Genomic DNA, 17,400 nt, shown 5'->3' with positions numbered 1-17,400 from the left:
GCTTATCCCAGGAACGCCGTAATAGTTACTGAGAACAGACTGAACTTGGTGGATATGTCTTCAACAAGGCTTCCTTCCGCCTTCTGCTTTTTCTCTGCTTCTTCTCCCTTCCAACAACTGCAGAGGCCCTCTGCAGGGCTGACATGATGCTGCATGTGTTATCTATTTTAATCCATGGAAGGGTCCTTCACTGGCCCTATTACTGTGTGTCTTTACAAGTGAAAGAATTGATTCCGAATGATAATGGGTTACAGCTAATATCATACAGCCACAGTGCAGAATGGGTCAGCTGTTCTCCCAAAAGACTGGGCACTAAGCCTGGAGCCAGAGGACCGATCCAGGATCCTGGAGTATTTAAATTTCCCTGAAATCCTCCATAGTCTAAAAGAGAGGACACACTGTTACCTAGTACAGAGGGTCACCTAACAAATAAAAGAGAGGCAACATAGCCACCACAGGCCAGCATTAGGGCGTGCTGGAGACATGTTCTCTCCCTGTCCCCCCAATCCTCCCTTATTCTCCATCGAAGAGCAGGGCAAACGGTGTGGTTGTCCTTGCTATAAGACCATTTTCCTCTTCTTGCAACCTGTGGTTTTAGCATATATCATCTGTACCAGGTCCTAGCTGGAAGATTTCCAATTATATTGCTTATACCTCCCTAGGGTTGTTCATGAATTTGTACAGACTCTTAATGCTGATATTAATGCACAAGGTTCATTCTAAGCACCAAGGCATTTGAGCTTTGGCTCCGGCCTGGCCACCTACATGCTGTGTACTCTTGGACATCACTATCTCTCAGCTTCAGCTCTATGATCTACATAAGGCTTCAGTCTACTACGGCCTTGAACCTACAGGAGGCCTACCACCTGTTTCTGTATACAGTGCTTATATGGAACATAGCTTCATCCATTCATTTACATGTTATCCACTGCTGCCTTCATAGTACACTGGCAGACTTGAATTAATATGACAGAGACTGTATGGCCCACAGACTAAAATAATTTCTATTTGGCCTTTTATAGAAAATGTTTGCATGATCCGTAAGGATAAATCGGAACCGCATATACCACTAGGCAGTATGTGCATCTCCATAGACAGGGAGATTATGTACTTTGTCATCCAACCAAGGCTGTCTTAGAAAAGAGATGCTGTCCACCACTTCACCAACACAAAAGAGGTGAACCACGTTTGCCCCAGGAAAGCTGACATGAATGGCAACTATCTCCAGAATCCTATACTGACAGACTGTCATGTGTTGAAAAGAGGTCAAGGCCAAAGTTAGATGGGAGATAGTATGTTAAACACCAATGTACAGGTTTCTCTCTGTTGAGAATCTCTATTGGCCAACTATGCAGCCTGGAAATGGCTACGCCTGCCATTTTCACAATGACCTGTGACCTCAACCACCTCATTCTTTACCGTGTAGCATCTCAGAATAGATGTCCATCAGTCATCACTCCACAAATCACGTAGTGGGCAAGAACCCTCCCCCAGATCTATGTAGTTGCACACAAAAGCTAGTGAATTCTGAAGCCCCAACTGCTAAGATCTTACACATACATATCATATAAGGTGATTCAATGGTGACAATTGAGCTGAGCTGAGGTCTGACATGGTGGTCTTTATTTATCCCATTTCTTGGGAATATACATGAGGTTTTCTGTAGGAATATTTGTATATTTGACTACAGGATGTTGTCTTGGAGCCTCTAAAGATGTGTCATAAAATATAAAGGGTATGCAAATGCATTACCTTTTAAGTTCAAATATTCTCAATTCTGAAACATCATTGACACTATGAGTTGCAGATGAAAGTTCGCGGGCCTGGTACTAGTTGAAACAGCCCCACACAAAGGAAAGACGAGACACGTAGAAATGAGGCCAAAGATGTATTATTTGTCTTGAAACCTCTAGAATAAAACATCATGTTGTTAGCGACTTGGTGTCAAAATGAAAGGACTGTGGTTTTAGCTACTTCCAGTGACAGGTTATTGCTCTTCTAAAGAAATAAGAGAGGGTCTAAGCTGACACAAAGTGATGACAGTCCACGTTGGCCATCATGAGCCCAGACTGTGCCCAGCTCACAACACAGTTGTGTTACTGACAACTGTGCTGGTCAGGTTCAGACAGGAAGTTTGTTAGGCGATGGACAAGCAAGCTGAGGGAGTGATGGAGCAACAGCTTAGGAAAACAATTAGATAGGCACACCACCATCCATTAAATGAAACTTAAAGTGGGTTCTTTTGAAGATGTTCTCCTTTCTTCTCTTTCTCACCTCTTCTTCTTTCCACTCTTTCCTAAGTTTCGTTATGTTCTGTCTCTCCTTGGGCACCCCTTGGGTGAGCAGAGGAGACAAGCATAGAGGAAAACCAAAGGAAGCAGGGGCACAAACACTGTTTGGTAGTCCTCTCCTACCTAGCGGTCGGGTGGAGAGTAATCTGCACTGCTTTGTGACAGCTGCTCAAACACATTCTCTTGTGATACACTCCCAGAATTCTCACAAAGGATTTCAACATGTAAACTTTACACAAATCCTCAGATCCAGGTCCAGAGACTATGCAAGGCAGCAGCAATATTCTCACGTGATGAAGTATGAGAATTCACTAATACACCTGTCTGAAGGTCACATGTCTTCTGGGAGCTCCATTGCAGCCCCCCTGTGCCTGTCAGCAGTGCCAGTGGGGACAGTATTTCAATCACTGCACTGGAGGAAGTTGAGTGGCCACGTGGTCAGGTGCTTCGATCTGTACTGCCAGTACAGAAGTTGCTGATCATGGCCAATGAGTTTGAGAATATGAGTTTTTTTCTTTTTATTTGATTTTAATTACTTTAAGTTTGTATTTCAAGAACTGGTCATTCAGTATGGGGAATCTCATGTCCATGAACTATTTCTTCAACTGTACATTTATAAAATATAAATACAGACTAGTATTTCCAATGCCAATCTGGCATTTGAGTCCAGATTTGGCTGTATGTATAAAATACATGCATCGTAAAGAATTATGAAGAATGTAAAATATCTCACCTGTATTTGTTTAAGGTGATGACATGTTGGAGTGGTAAAATTTTAGATATAGAGGACTAAGTCAAACATATTACTAAAATTGATTATATCAGCTTCTTTTTACTGCTTTAATATAGCTATCACAAATCAATGGATGACATATGTGGCACACATGTATATTTATGGGATGTACTAACTTTGGCTGTGGCCTCCGATAGAATGAGAATATATTAAGGCTCTGCGTCCATGTGAGCTGGGACTAGCATCAATTTCTCAGACTCAATTTCACCGTCTTTAAAACAGGTATAATAGTCCCAGCGTCAAAGGATCCATGTGAAATTAAACAAGCTAATACACAGAAAACATCTTTTCCTGTGTATGGAACACTATACACTCTTAAGAAACAACAGATATTATAATACTAGAATTAACATTCTAGTATTGCTATCATCATCATCAATGCTAAAAGAACTTCAGGAAATACACAGAGACGATGAAATTATTCTATAGAGAAATAACAAGCCAATGAGAATAAAATGGACACATAAAGGGGAAAACCCAGTCATGTGAGTATTAAATTCTGATTTTTAGTTACTAAGGCAAAGGGTAAATAAAGCTTGAATTAACTCGAATTATCTCAATGATACGAAGGCAAGCGATCTCTGTAGAGAGGCATATTCCTTACACTAAAACCTGAAAGGACTGCACTGGGGAGGCAGAACAGGAAGACATCTAAGAAAGCTTCAGTCACTACTCTTCCTACCCCCTGGTCCTTTTTCAAATAACAGGGAAATATCCCCAGAATGTACATCTGACTCTGCCACTTTCTTATGGAAAAACTTTAACAGTGCGAATGAGGACACAAGAGTTCTTACTGGGATGCTGAACATGTTTCCAGACTGGGCTAAGACGATGGTCACACAGTCTGTAAGTTGACTAACAATTACTGGATGGCATACTTAGAACAGGTGGGCCCCAGGATTTGTAAATGTGATTTACAAATTTGTTAATTTTTCTTTCAATAATCACAGACCAAGATGATCTGGAGTGGCATTCCTCTAAACAGATTCTGCAGGCTGGTGCAGGTCTGTGTGCCATGGGTCTTCAGTCCCATAAGGACAACGTTGGGGCAAAAAGCCAAGTTCAGAAATTGTTCTGGAAACCCAGCACTGCGTGGTATTTTATCTTTATTTGAATTAGGAACATATTGGTCTATAGGAAGTTGGGGATGGCACTCATCACAGATGGGTTGTACCCTGCCCTACACTGAGCATTTGAAGTCCCTAGGACCTACAAATCTGCTTTGCAACATGCTCCTCAACAACTCAGAGCTTCCAGGCCCTGCCAAACTCCCTCCGTTACGTCCCTAGACCATTGCCTATGCCGTCCCTGACAACTCAAAGGCCTCTCCCAATCATTTTCATTCATCCTCCAAGACTCAGTCAAGCCACTATCTCTCTTGAGAATTCACCCAAACTGCCTTACCAAACACCCCTTCCGCAAAGCTGATATGTGACCAGTTAGCTCTTTCCTTTGATATTCAATCTTCTATGTAAAACAGGACTAGCAACATTGCCCCTTCATTGGGGGTTGCTGGGAGCATTAGTACAATACTATGTTCCTCCAGTATGGTGGGGAACCGCATGCATCCTGTTACATTGTAATTGTCCATTTACTTCTCAGTCTCCTTCAGGATACTTAAGTACTATCATAATGATGTCAAAATCTTTTTCAATAGTCCTAGAACAAGATGACCTGGAGCTGTGTATCTCAAGCATGCTCTGTGGCTGGTATAGGTCTGTGTGCCTCCTGTCTTCAGCCCATAATGAGATAAGCAGGGTGGGGAAGAGCTAAGCTCAGAAATTGTCCCAGAAACCTGGCATCACTGGTGACATTTTATTTTTGATTTAGTTTAGGGAAGCAAGGTCAGTGCTAGATCACCTTTGCACCAGCAACACTGGCTAGGTCAAGAAGCCCAGGAAGCATGAGTTGAACAAAGCACTACGTAAATGAATCCCCTTTCAGACCCAAGCATTTTAAAGAGGGCAAAATGTATTCAGATTCATTGTCATTTTTCAAAGTCACACCACCGTAAACTGCCTTACCTGATAGAAGTGCGGCCAAAAGGTGCTGATGGCGAGCTCTGCCTTCACCCAGCCTTCAGTGACGACCCCGGACACGTTCCAGACAGGGTTCCCCTGAGGCCCGCCGTTCACCTTCACGTAGACGTTCAAGGCCCCTGGGCTGGATCTGTCGCGGCTGGAGAAGTAGTAATGGAAATCTATGCAGTGGGTGTCATTCTCCTTTAGGATTGGCAGGAGAAGGTGGGCCTTCTGGCCGGAGGCTCGCCCAGAGCTGTTCACCATCATGAAGGACCCTGGAGACCCCCAGAGGGAGGAGGAAGCACAGACAAGGAGAGAGAGAGAAAATCCTGAAAGTCAGGTGCATCGATAAACAGGGCAGACCTAGCGGAGGCCAGGGAGTGTGTCACTCCAGTGGTGAGGGTCTGCTTGACTGCAAGGAAGGCGCATCTCTGTTCTGACCTTGAGATCCTCTCTACTACAAATAGAATAAAGACTGCACAAAGTGATCTAATGAAGTAAAAGAGTGGTGTGGTGATATATGTGGGGTTGAAAGAAGAAACACTACATGTACCAACGTTTGAAGGAAGCATAAACAAGAGAGGAGAGAAAGAAAAACAACCCACCCAGGAATCCAGTGTCCTGTAAACTCTCACAGAGGAAATGAAGTGAAATATAACCTCATGTGAACTTCAGCCATTTCACTGCAGGTGGATCCCCTATACTACAAGAGCTATCACTGCTTCAGCTGGAGTCCTGCACTCAATATAGGAGAACATAAATTAAAGAAGAACAAATTAAGATAGAATAGATCCACATAAGAAAGGGAGACCCTTGGAGAAGTGTGAGAATAGAAAGTAAATGACACTTGCTAAGTAGTGGAATAAGTTGAGTTAATGTTAAATATCCTATATACACACACACAGAAAGAGAGAAAGAGACAGAGTAAAGTGAATGATTAACATTGATATACTTAGTATTTAATCTCAATTTTATCTTCAAATTTATCTTAGGAGATAGGAAACTTCTATTTTTACTTCTAGATTGAAGGACATGGGCTGGGCCACGTGGACAGGGAGGGAGGACCCCAGATCCTCTCTGATGTCAAAGGTTACGCTATCCTATTTTCAGAACACTCAGCTACTATCACCAAGCATTAAAACTAAGCTTCCTCACAGACAGGAAGTGAGCCTCTTCTGAGTGACTTCCACAGACGACATAGTTGTTGCCAGTTCCTCTCCCCTCTCTGGATCTACAAGTCTTGTCACTGACAGTACAGTTCTTCTCGGGAGAAGCCACTTGTGACCTTATCCCTTGGCTTTGGGCTCCACTGTGTGACTTATTTTGACCAACATGGTGTTAACAGGTGGATTTTAGCAGAAGCTTAAAAAATGCTTCCTAGCAGGGCTTGTCCTCTTATACTACTGCCATTTCATGGGAAGAAGAAAGAGGCAGATTGTGCTGTCCCTTTTAAAAGGATAAACACCCATGAATGAACTCCAAGTTCAAATGATGGAGAAGAATCAAATTCTATTACTCCCATAGTGAGATACACAACCGCAGGGCCACAAAGTCCACCCTAGACCTGCCAATCTGCAATTGATGCACAGAGCAATGGGTAGGAAACTAAATGGATACTGATGTTTCCCATTGATTCCTCTTGGCTTATTAGGCAGCATTGCATTGGCAACTGGTAATTAATAAATGTACTTGAAAGGACAAACTTATGAAAGACACCACAAGGAGGCACATCTCAACTCAATATACAAAGGGCTTTCTACAAGAAAAGCAGGAACATAATGGGACAGATGACTGCACAGAGACAAAGTGAGTTTCCCACCACCACATGTGGCTCAATAGAGTCTGGACAAATGGAGGAGTTATCAAAGGAAATTTCACAATCAACTTAGAGGGCTGAACTCGGGGATTCAGAGAAGTACGATTCTATGAAATAAATTGCCTCATAAAACACAGTAGCTAAACTCAGATGATTCTGGAATGATTATTTTCATCTAAAAAAAATCACTGGTGCTTTGGAATCTTATTTTAACCATGAAAATGTTCAAATTACAACGAAGCCTTCAGACAAGATGAGCCACTTCGGTAACTGTAAACTGCCTCATTCTTTCACCCTAACATCAGAAATATTAATAGCTGTCAGTTAAGTGTTGGGCAATTCATATTGTGCCAAGGTTCTAGAGGGCTCCAATAATACACACTCTACTCCCTTTGGGTTCTCAGTAGACTTAAAAACAAATACAACATCCCAAGACTTCATGTAACTACTCCCAAAGCTAAATGCGAGAACGCAACTTGGACTTGAGGCCAAAGTAGGCTTCCTGTAATTTCTGCTCCCTCAAACTGCAGGCAGAGCAACTGGGAGCCCAAGGACTGCCTGCTTCCACCATGGTGCAGATTCCTGCAGCCACAGCTCCGATGGAAAGGCCACCTCAGGCAGCTGCAAAGTGACAAGGACAGAGAGACCTTCACCAACAGTTACCAATCAGAAAATCTACCCACTGCTTAGACAAGGAGCCACCAGGAGTGGAATCAAGACGCTATCTTTGCCGGCATTACCCAGACAGTAAAAGCTCCTGGTACGTGGCCTGGCAGAGGCACAGAGCAAGTGCATATCTGTTAGGTGTGTTGTTCAATTACTCTAAACCCTCAGTGTGGTGGCAAGAAAGAAAGCACTATGGCAAGGGCAGCAGGAAGTAGGTTGAGACTCAGAGAAAATGCTGGGCCAGCCTTCGTATCTGCGTCTTGACATCTCCCACCCCACCAGCACCCTGAGTTACCCCTGAACAGCTGAATAATGTACAAGTCCTCTACTATGATTCGCTATAGGAGACACGGCTTCACAAACAGATGCATGTGACTTTCTCTACTCTGGACCATAATGTCCCCGATGGGCATCTCAGCACCCAACTTCCCTTCCACTCACACCAAGTACATGTATAACTGGTTCCTTACAATATACAGAACACAGAGTTGGGAAGGCTTCCTTTTCCCAGCTCTGTGCTGTGTGTTTTAACTGTAGCGTCAGTAGCAGGCCGGGCTCTCTGGAAAGGTGGAGTCAGCTAACTTCACGTGGCATTATGCAGCAATCACAGCTCTGTTCCAGAGCCCTGGACACACTGCCAACTCCTTTCCACAGCCTCCCTTTGACATTTGGTAGGGCTGTGCCCATGGACAACAGAATGTGAATGTGATGTGTATCCTCTGAAGGCCTGGTCCACAAGAGCCACCTTCCTCATAGCTCCACATCTCCATCCCCTGTTATCTTGTCTCTCCAAGGCTGGCTGTCAGATGATGAGCTGCAGCATCACCTGGGAATTTTTAAGAAAGGAAAAGCTCAGGCCTGAATCTACATTTTACCCAAGTCCCCAGGTGATCAGCATACACATTAAGGTTTGAGGAGGGTCAGGATAACAAGAGGTGAAAGGAAGCAGAGTTACAATAAAAGGGGCCAGAGGCAAGTGCTTGACCTACCGCTTAAGACACCGATGATGCTGCCCAGGTTCCACAGTGCCATGACTGGGTTTAAGCTCCAGCTGTGACTCCCAAATCCAGCTTTCTACCAATGTAAATCTTGGGAGGCCATGATGATATCATGTAAATAACTGAGTTCCTTGAAGCTTGGTGATTGGCCTAGCATGAGCTACGGCCTGGGCCATGGTTCAATCCCAGCTGTTGCAGGCATCTGGGGAGTGAGCCAGTAGACTGGAGCTCTATCCCCTTTTTGTCTTGCTACCTCTTGCATGAAAAATAATAATAATTTTTAAAAGGAGCCAAGTGTCCTGAATGTCACTGACTGGCAACTCACCTATTAGGAACACTCATTTTGGACTTCATGAAAAGAAGGCATAAACTACTACTGGACCGTAGACCACTGAAATTTTAAAATTAAACACTATCCCCAGCTAACATAATCACATTATTTTGGCACCCCAGTAGTTCCCACAAGCCCCTTAATTCAAAGGAATAAGATGGGAAATGATAGCTACTCAGCACAGTTGCAAGGGGCTCTAAATGGGAACATTATCAACAGCAGGAATGTGGGCAGTCAACTCAGGAGGGCATGGGAAATGGAGAAATCAGCCTGTGTAGATTCACCAACGCCAGAAGTCACAGCATGCAGCAGGGTGGTGCAGTGTCCCAGGGCACCAGGGACCTGACCAGCCGAGCTCCCTCCACAGCCAAGCCACCTTCAGGGATCAGGACGCAGCCTCCGTCAAAGAAGGCAGTAACATCTGAGTGGAACCCAGGCCTGTCACTGGTGAGATGGCTCAGCGAGAGTCCACATCCAGGAGCAGCTCGACGGGGGCCTCTTTGATCAACAGGTTAGCACAATTACTATCATCCTGGGGCTGTCAGTTTCTTGGAGATCAAACATGAGCCGGTCATTATACCAAGATTAGTCAGAAACATGAGCAAGAAAGACTGTAAGTACATTCTCTTCCCTTCACACACATACACACACACACACACACACACACACACACACATCCACTGACGTGATAAGGAACATAAAACAGCATTAGTTTCCTCATGGTTATTACACACAGCACAGAAAATTGTTGAATTCAACCAGGAAGTGCTCTCCGGCTGGCCGTAAGTTTTGCATTTTTCCTCTCCACGCATAATAACGCCTTGATAAGCGCCCCATTATTGATGTGTCTGCAACATAGATCGCCTTTTTGGAGGCAAAAAGCTTCTCTGTAGCAGATGGCAGCGATTGTGTTTACACATGAGCACCTCAGCGTCACATTTCCTCACGTCGGCAGTAAAAAGAAAGTCCTAATTGAGTTTTTAATGGCTCTGTACATTGTTCATTAAGATGACACAAGTGTGTTGACGTGGCTGGTGGCTGAGGGGCTGTGGCCTCAGAGCTCCAAGCACACCCTGCGAGCAGGCAACCCTGCCACTTTCCAGTGCCAGCACCTACATGGATGGCGGTAGAAGTTCACGTGCTACCGAGAGTGGAGCAGCTGCAGAGACATGGGATGGATCCTGGGTCTCCCTCCAGTGGACAAACCTGCACTCCTCTGCGGTTTCTTGGTTGTGTGATTCTGAGCAAGTCAGTAAGGCTCCCTGAACTTCAACATTCTCATCTACCAAATGGGGTAATAAAGAGGACGTGGTGGATCTTTTTGTTTTTGCTGAACATTAGATAAAACACAGTTCTACACTCAACCAATGTAAATTTCATACTAAACAGCTGGTAGCAGATGATACTGGACCCAATGCAATTTTTAACAGCTCATGTTTATTGACAATTTACTGCCTGCCAGGAATGGATCCTAGGTTTTCTTCCTTTTACTATCCCAGTGAGGCACAGCATGTCATCCATATTTAAAGCCAGGGATAGGGAAGAACAGAGAAGCTAAGTTATTTTCCCAAAGCCACACAGCAAGTGACTCAAAACAATTACTCTTGATTCAGGGCGTGGGAATATACTCTGTAAAAGGAGTAGGCCAAAGCAGCACATACCTATTTAAATTTAAATTAGTGAAAATCATATTTCATTTTTGAAAAACTTCTTCCTTAGAGGGACTAGTCACATTTGAAACACTCATCGCCACTCATGGCCAGGGCCTACTGCAGCAGACAGTGCCCACACAGGCTATGTCCTTGTCATGGACAGTCTTGCTGGGCAGCGCTGGCTGAAGAGTTGTGGATTCTACATCAGAACTTCACAGACACCGAAGCTCCTGTCACCCAACCCACCTTTTGCCAACTCCAGTGAGGTCGGGCCAGCGCCTTGCCTGGGGTCACTAACAGATTTCTGGATTCTTACTTCAGCTCCCACTAGAGGATCCTATCCCTCATTGCCTGAGACATTCAGCCACAGGAACGGCTCCTCGGGGAGCTCTTCAAGAGGGAAATAAAAGGCCCTGAACTTCCTCGAAGCAGAGGGAAGTGAGGTGATTTTAAGAAGAAGCATTTGCCACACCGAGAGCTTTCAGATTCTGGGCTCCGCTTTGCACCCTGGAACCAGGGGCTTCCGGCAAGTGGGCCTGGAGCTCAGTGTCCTGGTTGGAATCCCAGATTCACTCCTTGAGTGATCAGGCTGATTACTCCAAAGCTCAGAGCCTTAGTCTCCTCTGCTGCAAAACAACCCCAGCAACACTCCTCCCACTAAGGCCCTGTAGCCACAAAGATGGCACGTAGTGATGATCTACATGCCCAAAGATTGCTCCAATGTGGGTTCTCAAAACAGCTTCTTTTGTGTTTCCTCTGCACAAGAACATCCCCCCCCCCCCGCAGTATACAAAGTAGACTTTAACAGATTAAGGAAGAAAATAACCAGCAATTCACTAAAAAGAAAAATAAAACCTGTTGCCCATCCCCACCTACTACACTCCACCAGCCATCGGGTTGTGCATATGCCTACTCTGTAGATTTCCCAACTATCTTCCTCCACCCTCCCATCTAGTTCAAGTCCATAATATTTCCATCATGCATCTTTGTAATAACTTGGCTCTCATTCTTTCACCACCCACTACAACAGCTGTCAGCACCAACTTTGAGAAACAACATTGACTACAAAAGGTCCTCCTTTACAGGAAACTCCCATTTTCTAAGCCATTCACATCTGGCCCCCATCTCCCTGCCTTGTATGTAGAGACTCCCCATACAGACAAAGCCCTCATCCACCTGCTGGAATGTCCTTCCAAAGACACAGCCATTTTCTAATCTCCAGAACCTATGAAGATGTCACCTCACATGGTAGAAGACAATTAAGGTTGTGAACCTGTTAACCTTGAGAATGGGAAATTATTTTCTATTTTCCAGGTGGGCACAATAGTGTAATCAGGTTCCTTCATAGTGGAAGTGGGAGGTGGGAGTGTCAGAGCTGGAGGTTCATTGCTAGATGCAGTGCTGCCTGCTCAGAGGACAGTAGCGGGGGCCATGAGCCAAAGAATAGAGACCCAAAACAAGAAAATGCAACACAAGTTCTCCCCTAGAGCACCCACAAAGGAGCCCACCCCAGAGGACTTGTGTTGGGAATACTGTGGCACTTTGAGGACATCTGACTTCTAAAACCAAAATAAAACATATTGCTTTTAGTCATTATATATCCATGTCATCCATCACAGCAGTTAACATGAAAAGTCAGCTGCCAAGCATCCTGCACCCTTCCCTGCGTCTGGGTTTCTCCTCTGGCTACAGCTTTCCTGAGATCCATGCCCTGCCACTGGCCTTCCCTGCACTATTTAAACACCACGGACCCTGCTTAGCTAGCACGAGTGCCCCAAGAACAGTTGCATCTGCATTCAGTCCCTGGAGCTCGTGGTACAAACTTCTACTTTAGCCATCCCGGACAAGAGCTAATTTCAAAGTCCATAATGACGACGTTAATCCGTTTGGACACAAGGAAAAGGATAAGAAACAAAAACTGTCCAAAGGCACAAAGAATTGTTAAGGAAGAAAATGAATGTGTAAAGAGAAACACTGAGTTTCCCATTATTACCACGAAAACTAATAATCATTAAGCCAGCCATAAACAATAAACCAATGGCCACAGTCACAAACATATCATTCAATATTACCCAGATTACCCATGAAAGCAATATAATTATCGTGTGTCAAAAAGAAAGGGGGAAAGAAATGTGTTTCTTTTCTAAGACACCAGAAAATGAGGGGGGGAGCTGTAATGTTAATTACAGCTTAATGGATATATAATCTCCATTTAAAACAAGGAAAATACATCCCAAAGTTTCAAAGGAACTGAGCGTTGTGAAGATTTTGTCTGCCGGTTTGTCGGAACAAGTAATATGCATTTCTATAATCATTCATTGAGACCAATAAGTTGGAGTTTAAGCATTTCATATGCAAATTTGTTAAGGCAATTTTCCAAGAAAACAGTTATCTGATCATCCATGTAGGTGTGGATAATGCAGTTTCCAAATGTAATGAAACTCAGGTGATTGAAGTCTTAGTGAAAGGCTCCATGTTAACTACGTTCAGGAACCCAGACCCTGGACACTTGGCTGCTTCTCCCCCAAGACCAGACACCTCAGCCCCTTGCATTCCTTTCCCTCCTGGAGAAGGCAGAAGAGTAAACAGAAAAGAAGATGTGAAGGAAGGGAGAAGGGAGAGAGGACGGACGGAAGCAGGGAATGACGGAGGCTCTGGGATGAAATGTGGGCTAGAAAGAACAGGCTGAGCCGGGAAAGGTAAGAGAAAGGCGCCAAGATAACCCAGGTGAAGGAAAATATAATGGAAATAGCACACAAGCCTTTCCCCACCTTGTACGCTCCCAATTTCACAAAAGAAAGCTTTTCACCCAGGGTTCCTTCTGGTCCTTTGTGCTGAACACCCATACATGGAGCACATTAAAAGGCTTTCTGGGGCCTGTGTTTGGGGCCCTGTGTGAGTTCATGACTTACCTCCTCTAGGACCTCAGAGAAACAGCTCTGCACCCAGGAGGGGAAAATGAATGCAACTGCAAGAAAAATGATGGAACCCAAACACACCAGAATGACAATCCGGCTACCTGAACTGCGAAGCGTAAGACCTTGTTTGATTTGCTCTTTGCTTTTGGCAAAGGTCAAGACAAAATTGAAGGTCAGATAATGTCACTCTCCTCTTAGACTTTCTGTTGCTTTGTGTGCAGTCCCTACAGCCACACAGTGTTCCCTACAGCACAAATTTCCTCTCCTGTTCTTCACCTGGACTACAGGTGTGCAGGTAGATTTCTGAAGTTCCTCCCAGCTAGAGGCATCTGTGATCCCAGACTTCAAAGGTCTGACTGATGATCAGGGGGTTAAGGGCAGGGATGGGCATGGATATTCTACCAAAGTTTCAACTATAGAAACAGTGGAAGGTAGGGTTGGAATTGTGGCACAGTACGCTAAACAGCCACTTGCAACGCCATCATCCCACATCACAGCATTGTTCTGGGTGATCTCTTTGGATCCAGCTCTCTGCTAATGTGCCTGGGAAAGCAGGTATAAATGGCCCACGAACTTGGGCCACTGCCACCCACAGAGAAGACCCAGAAGAAGCTCCAGGTCCCTGGCTTTGGCCTGAATCAGCCCTAGTCATTGTGGCTGAAAGATCTCCCCCACTCAATCTGCCATCACTCCCTCTCTTTATCAAACAAACAAACAAACAAATGTTAAGTGGTGGTGAAGACATTCTCCCTGGACAAATCTTTTCTCGGATTACTTACTCCCACTCTCAATAGTAACAGCAGCAACAGCAAACAGGTACTAATATTTCACAGTTATGACCCATCGCTTACAATTGAGGGGGGAAGTGGGACACAGAGAGGTAGAGGTCACACTGCTGGTCACAGAGCCAGGATTCAAACTGAACAATACCTACTCATCATCCACGGCTAGCCTCATGCCACCCGTAGGCAAGTCCTACGTAGTGGCAAGGAGTGACCCAACGCTGAGTTGCTGGAGTTAGCTCTTCTTTCCCTGGAGATCAGGTTCAGGAGAGAAGCAAAGAATAGAAGGAAAGAATACACACTAAGCCAGGTAGCAGGTAAAGTAATGGGACTGCTATATTGTCAGACCTCAAATTGTCCCTGACGTTCATCGGGCTCAGTCCTTCCCTTCTGCAGCTCCAAAATGAAATGACATGGAACTAAAAAAAAATATATTTTTAAAGATTTCCCAACTCTTCACACATCCGTCGGCATGATAATATTTTGATTAGTTACATTTATGCTCCAATTACACTCACAGAATGTTCAACTGTGTCTTATATATAGCATGCTTGCCATGCTCCACAGAAAATACTGGATTATTACCTTGTATATTCAAAACGAGAGAAGACACAAATGGAAGGGAAGAGGAAAAAGCAGAGGCAAAACCAAGAGATGACTAAGCCTGTTAAAATAGTGCTGTCTTGTCTCTGCATTACTAAACTGGGTCATTGCTATTATTTGCCAAGCTTAAAAATGCCAGGGCTTGGAGAGACACAAGGTATTAGGGTCTATTTTCCTGCTCACCTGAGGCTTTTATCAGGCACCCAGTGAGCAGTAGCGTCAACAGTGGGGGATGTTTGTGCCACGGTGTAGTTTTCTGTTTCAGGGAAGAGCATCCATTTATCCCAAAGACTCATAACTCTGTCCTAGATAGACAGACAGAGAAATAGCGACAGATAAAGGCTAAAAGCTCCTGTAGATGTTGCAAGCTGCCTACCCTGCCGACGCTAGGACAGACCTTTCGCCCTGGATCCTGGAGGCAGCCACATTATATCATGCTTCATCAGCAGGCAACACTGCCCTGAAGGTTAGTGCAGCACATTATCCAACGCTTCTATCAGACGGGTCTCTCAGTCCCATGGAACTCTGCCAAGACTGGCCCTCCTGCAGTGCTGCAGCAGCACCTCTGCTGTCCTTAGCCACCAGTATGTCTTGGATTACTGGTTTCTCTCTGCAGCCATCCCTAAGCCAGCTGGTGTCTCCAAGCATCTTTTCCCTCGACGTGGCTCCAGACCTGAAGGCCTACCCCTGTGGACGTGAAATCCACTCTTGAAATTCACTGGAATTGCGATTCATGTTGAACTCATTTGTGTGCCTCCCACATGTCTCGCTCTCCAGGGTACCAGCAGTCAAGTTCGAGGGATTTTGTTCTTTGAAACATTACAGAAAAGAAAGAGGTGATTCTAGGAATATGGTGGTGGCATAGCAAATAAAGCCACCTCCTGTGATGCCAGCATGCCATACAGGCACCAGTTTTAGTTCTGGCTGCTCCACTTCCAATCCAGCTCTTTGCTAACGAGCCCAGAAAATCAGCAGAAGATAACCCAAGCCCTTGGGCTGCTGCCCTCCATCGGAGACTTAGCAGGGCTGTGGAGCAGGGCAGGAGGGGATCAGCGTCTGGCTTTGGTTGGGTCCATTCTTAGGGGTTTCCAGGCTTCTAGCTTTGGCCTGGCCCACTTCTAGATATGCAGGGAATGAATCAGTGGATGGAAGATTTCTGTCTATCTCTCTGTAACTCTACCTTTAAATACATAAATGAATCCTTAAGAATGTAGAAGATTGGGCCCAGCATGATGGCTCAGTAGCTAAATCTTTGCCTTGCATTCCACCAGATCCCACACAGGCACCAGTTCATGTCCTGCCTGCTCCACTTCCCATCCAGCTCCCTGACTGTGGCCTGGGAAAGCAGCAGCGGATGGCCCAAAGCTTTAAGAGCCTCTACCCATGCGAGGCACCCAGCAGAAGTTCTTGGCTCTTGGTTTGGATCAGCTCAGCTCTGGCCATTGTGGTCACTTGGGGAGTGAAACCAGCACATTAAAGACAAACCAGAGTCCATACAGTGTCCTGGTACTTGGAAGGGGAAGATTAGCCAATTGAGCCATCACACCAGGTCCAGGTTCAGAAGTTCTGGCATGCATCAGAAGCATCCGAAAATCTTAGCCAAGTCCTCTGGGGTCTGCCTTCTACAGTTTTGGAAGGGAATCTAAGAATCTGCTCTTGTGCAAGCTTCTATGTGGAGCCAACACTGCTGATGGAAGCACCACTCTTGGAGAGGCACAGGGTTTTTGGTTTATGATCATAAACTTGGGTTCATCAAATGGCATTGTTCTTTCCCTCTGGAGCAACAAGTTGCTACCAGCCTCAAGAGACTTTCTTCTGTCCTGGGCCATGCCCTGTCCACCTCTCCCAGGGTCCATCGGCCCCTGATATACATTATCAGACACAAAGACTCATGAGGCTGCCCAAGCCCAGCAACCCTGTCCTCTAACCTGCACACTCTCCCTTCCATCACTGCTAATTACCAACAATATCATTAAACACTTATTGACTCCCCCAAATGTACTAGGGTCTGTATAGAAAACAGCACAATAATTATCCCTCCTCTTTTACCATCCTCTAAGGAGTTCAAGGCTTTAACAGCTGCTATCCAATTAATGCTGACAGCCTTCCTTCTGAATGCAAAGGTATTTCTTCCATCTTCTTCCAAGACAGGAAACACTAATGACAGCAAAGTGTGTCCACACAACTTGGCCATCATCCCCAGGGTCACGCCAGTTCTCCTCTTCCTCAGGATCAATAAAATAATACAGGCTAAGGAATGGATGCAAATGGTTACCTCAAACCCTAGCTCTACAATTTGGGGCAAGTTATTCCAGCTCTCTGGACCTCAGTGCCTCCATCTGTAAAATGGGTGCGACGAAGGTAACATCAGCACCTACCTCACAGGTTTCTTAGGAGGACCGAACATGTTTTTATCATTTATCTGCTTAGAGCAGGGCTCAGTACATCATATGACTGTGCCAGTGTTGACTACTATGCTCAGCAATGACAGCAGTATCCACAAGCTCTGGGGGTTGCTCTCTGACTACA

At 45.1% G+C, this 17,400-nt stretch overlaps 1 protein-coding gene across 3 annotated transcripts in view; it reads right to left on the bottom strand.

Moving 5' to 3' along the window:
- The window catches only part of PTPRT (protein tyrosine phosphatase receptor type T), a 918,862-nt gene that overhangs the window by 580,732 nt on the left and 320,730 nt on the right, over positions 1 to 17,400 (bottom strand). For all 3 annotated transcript variants that reach the window (XM_040981459.1, XM_040981457.1, XM_040981458.1), the window contains exon 3: positions 5,109 to 5,380. In XM_040981459.1, the coding sequence (XP_040837393.1) occupies positions 5,109 to 5,380 (272 nt within the window). The remainder of the gene's footprint in view (positions 1 to 5,108; positions 5,381 to 17,400) is intronic.

This window comes from Ochotona curzoniae, unplaced genomic scaffold (genome assembly GCF_017591425.1).
Source record: "Ochotona curzoniae isolate NIBS_2020 unplaced genomic scaffold, NIBS_Ocur_1.0 contig_3520, whole genome shotgun sequence".
In the NCBI taxonomy this organism is placed as follows: domain Eukaryota; kingdom Metazoa; phylum Chordata; class Mammalia; order Lagomorpha; family Ochotonidae; genus Ochotona; species Ochotona curzoniae.
Note: the sequence above shows the minus strand (reverse complement) of the source record. Positions and strands in the feature narration are given on the sequence as shown.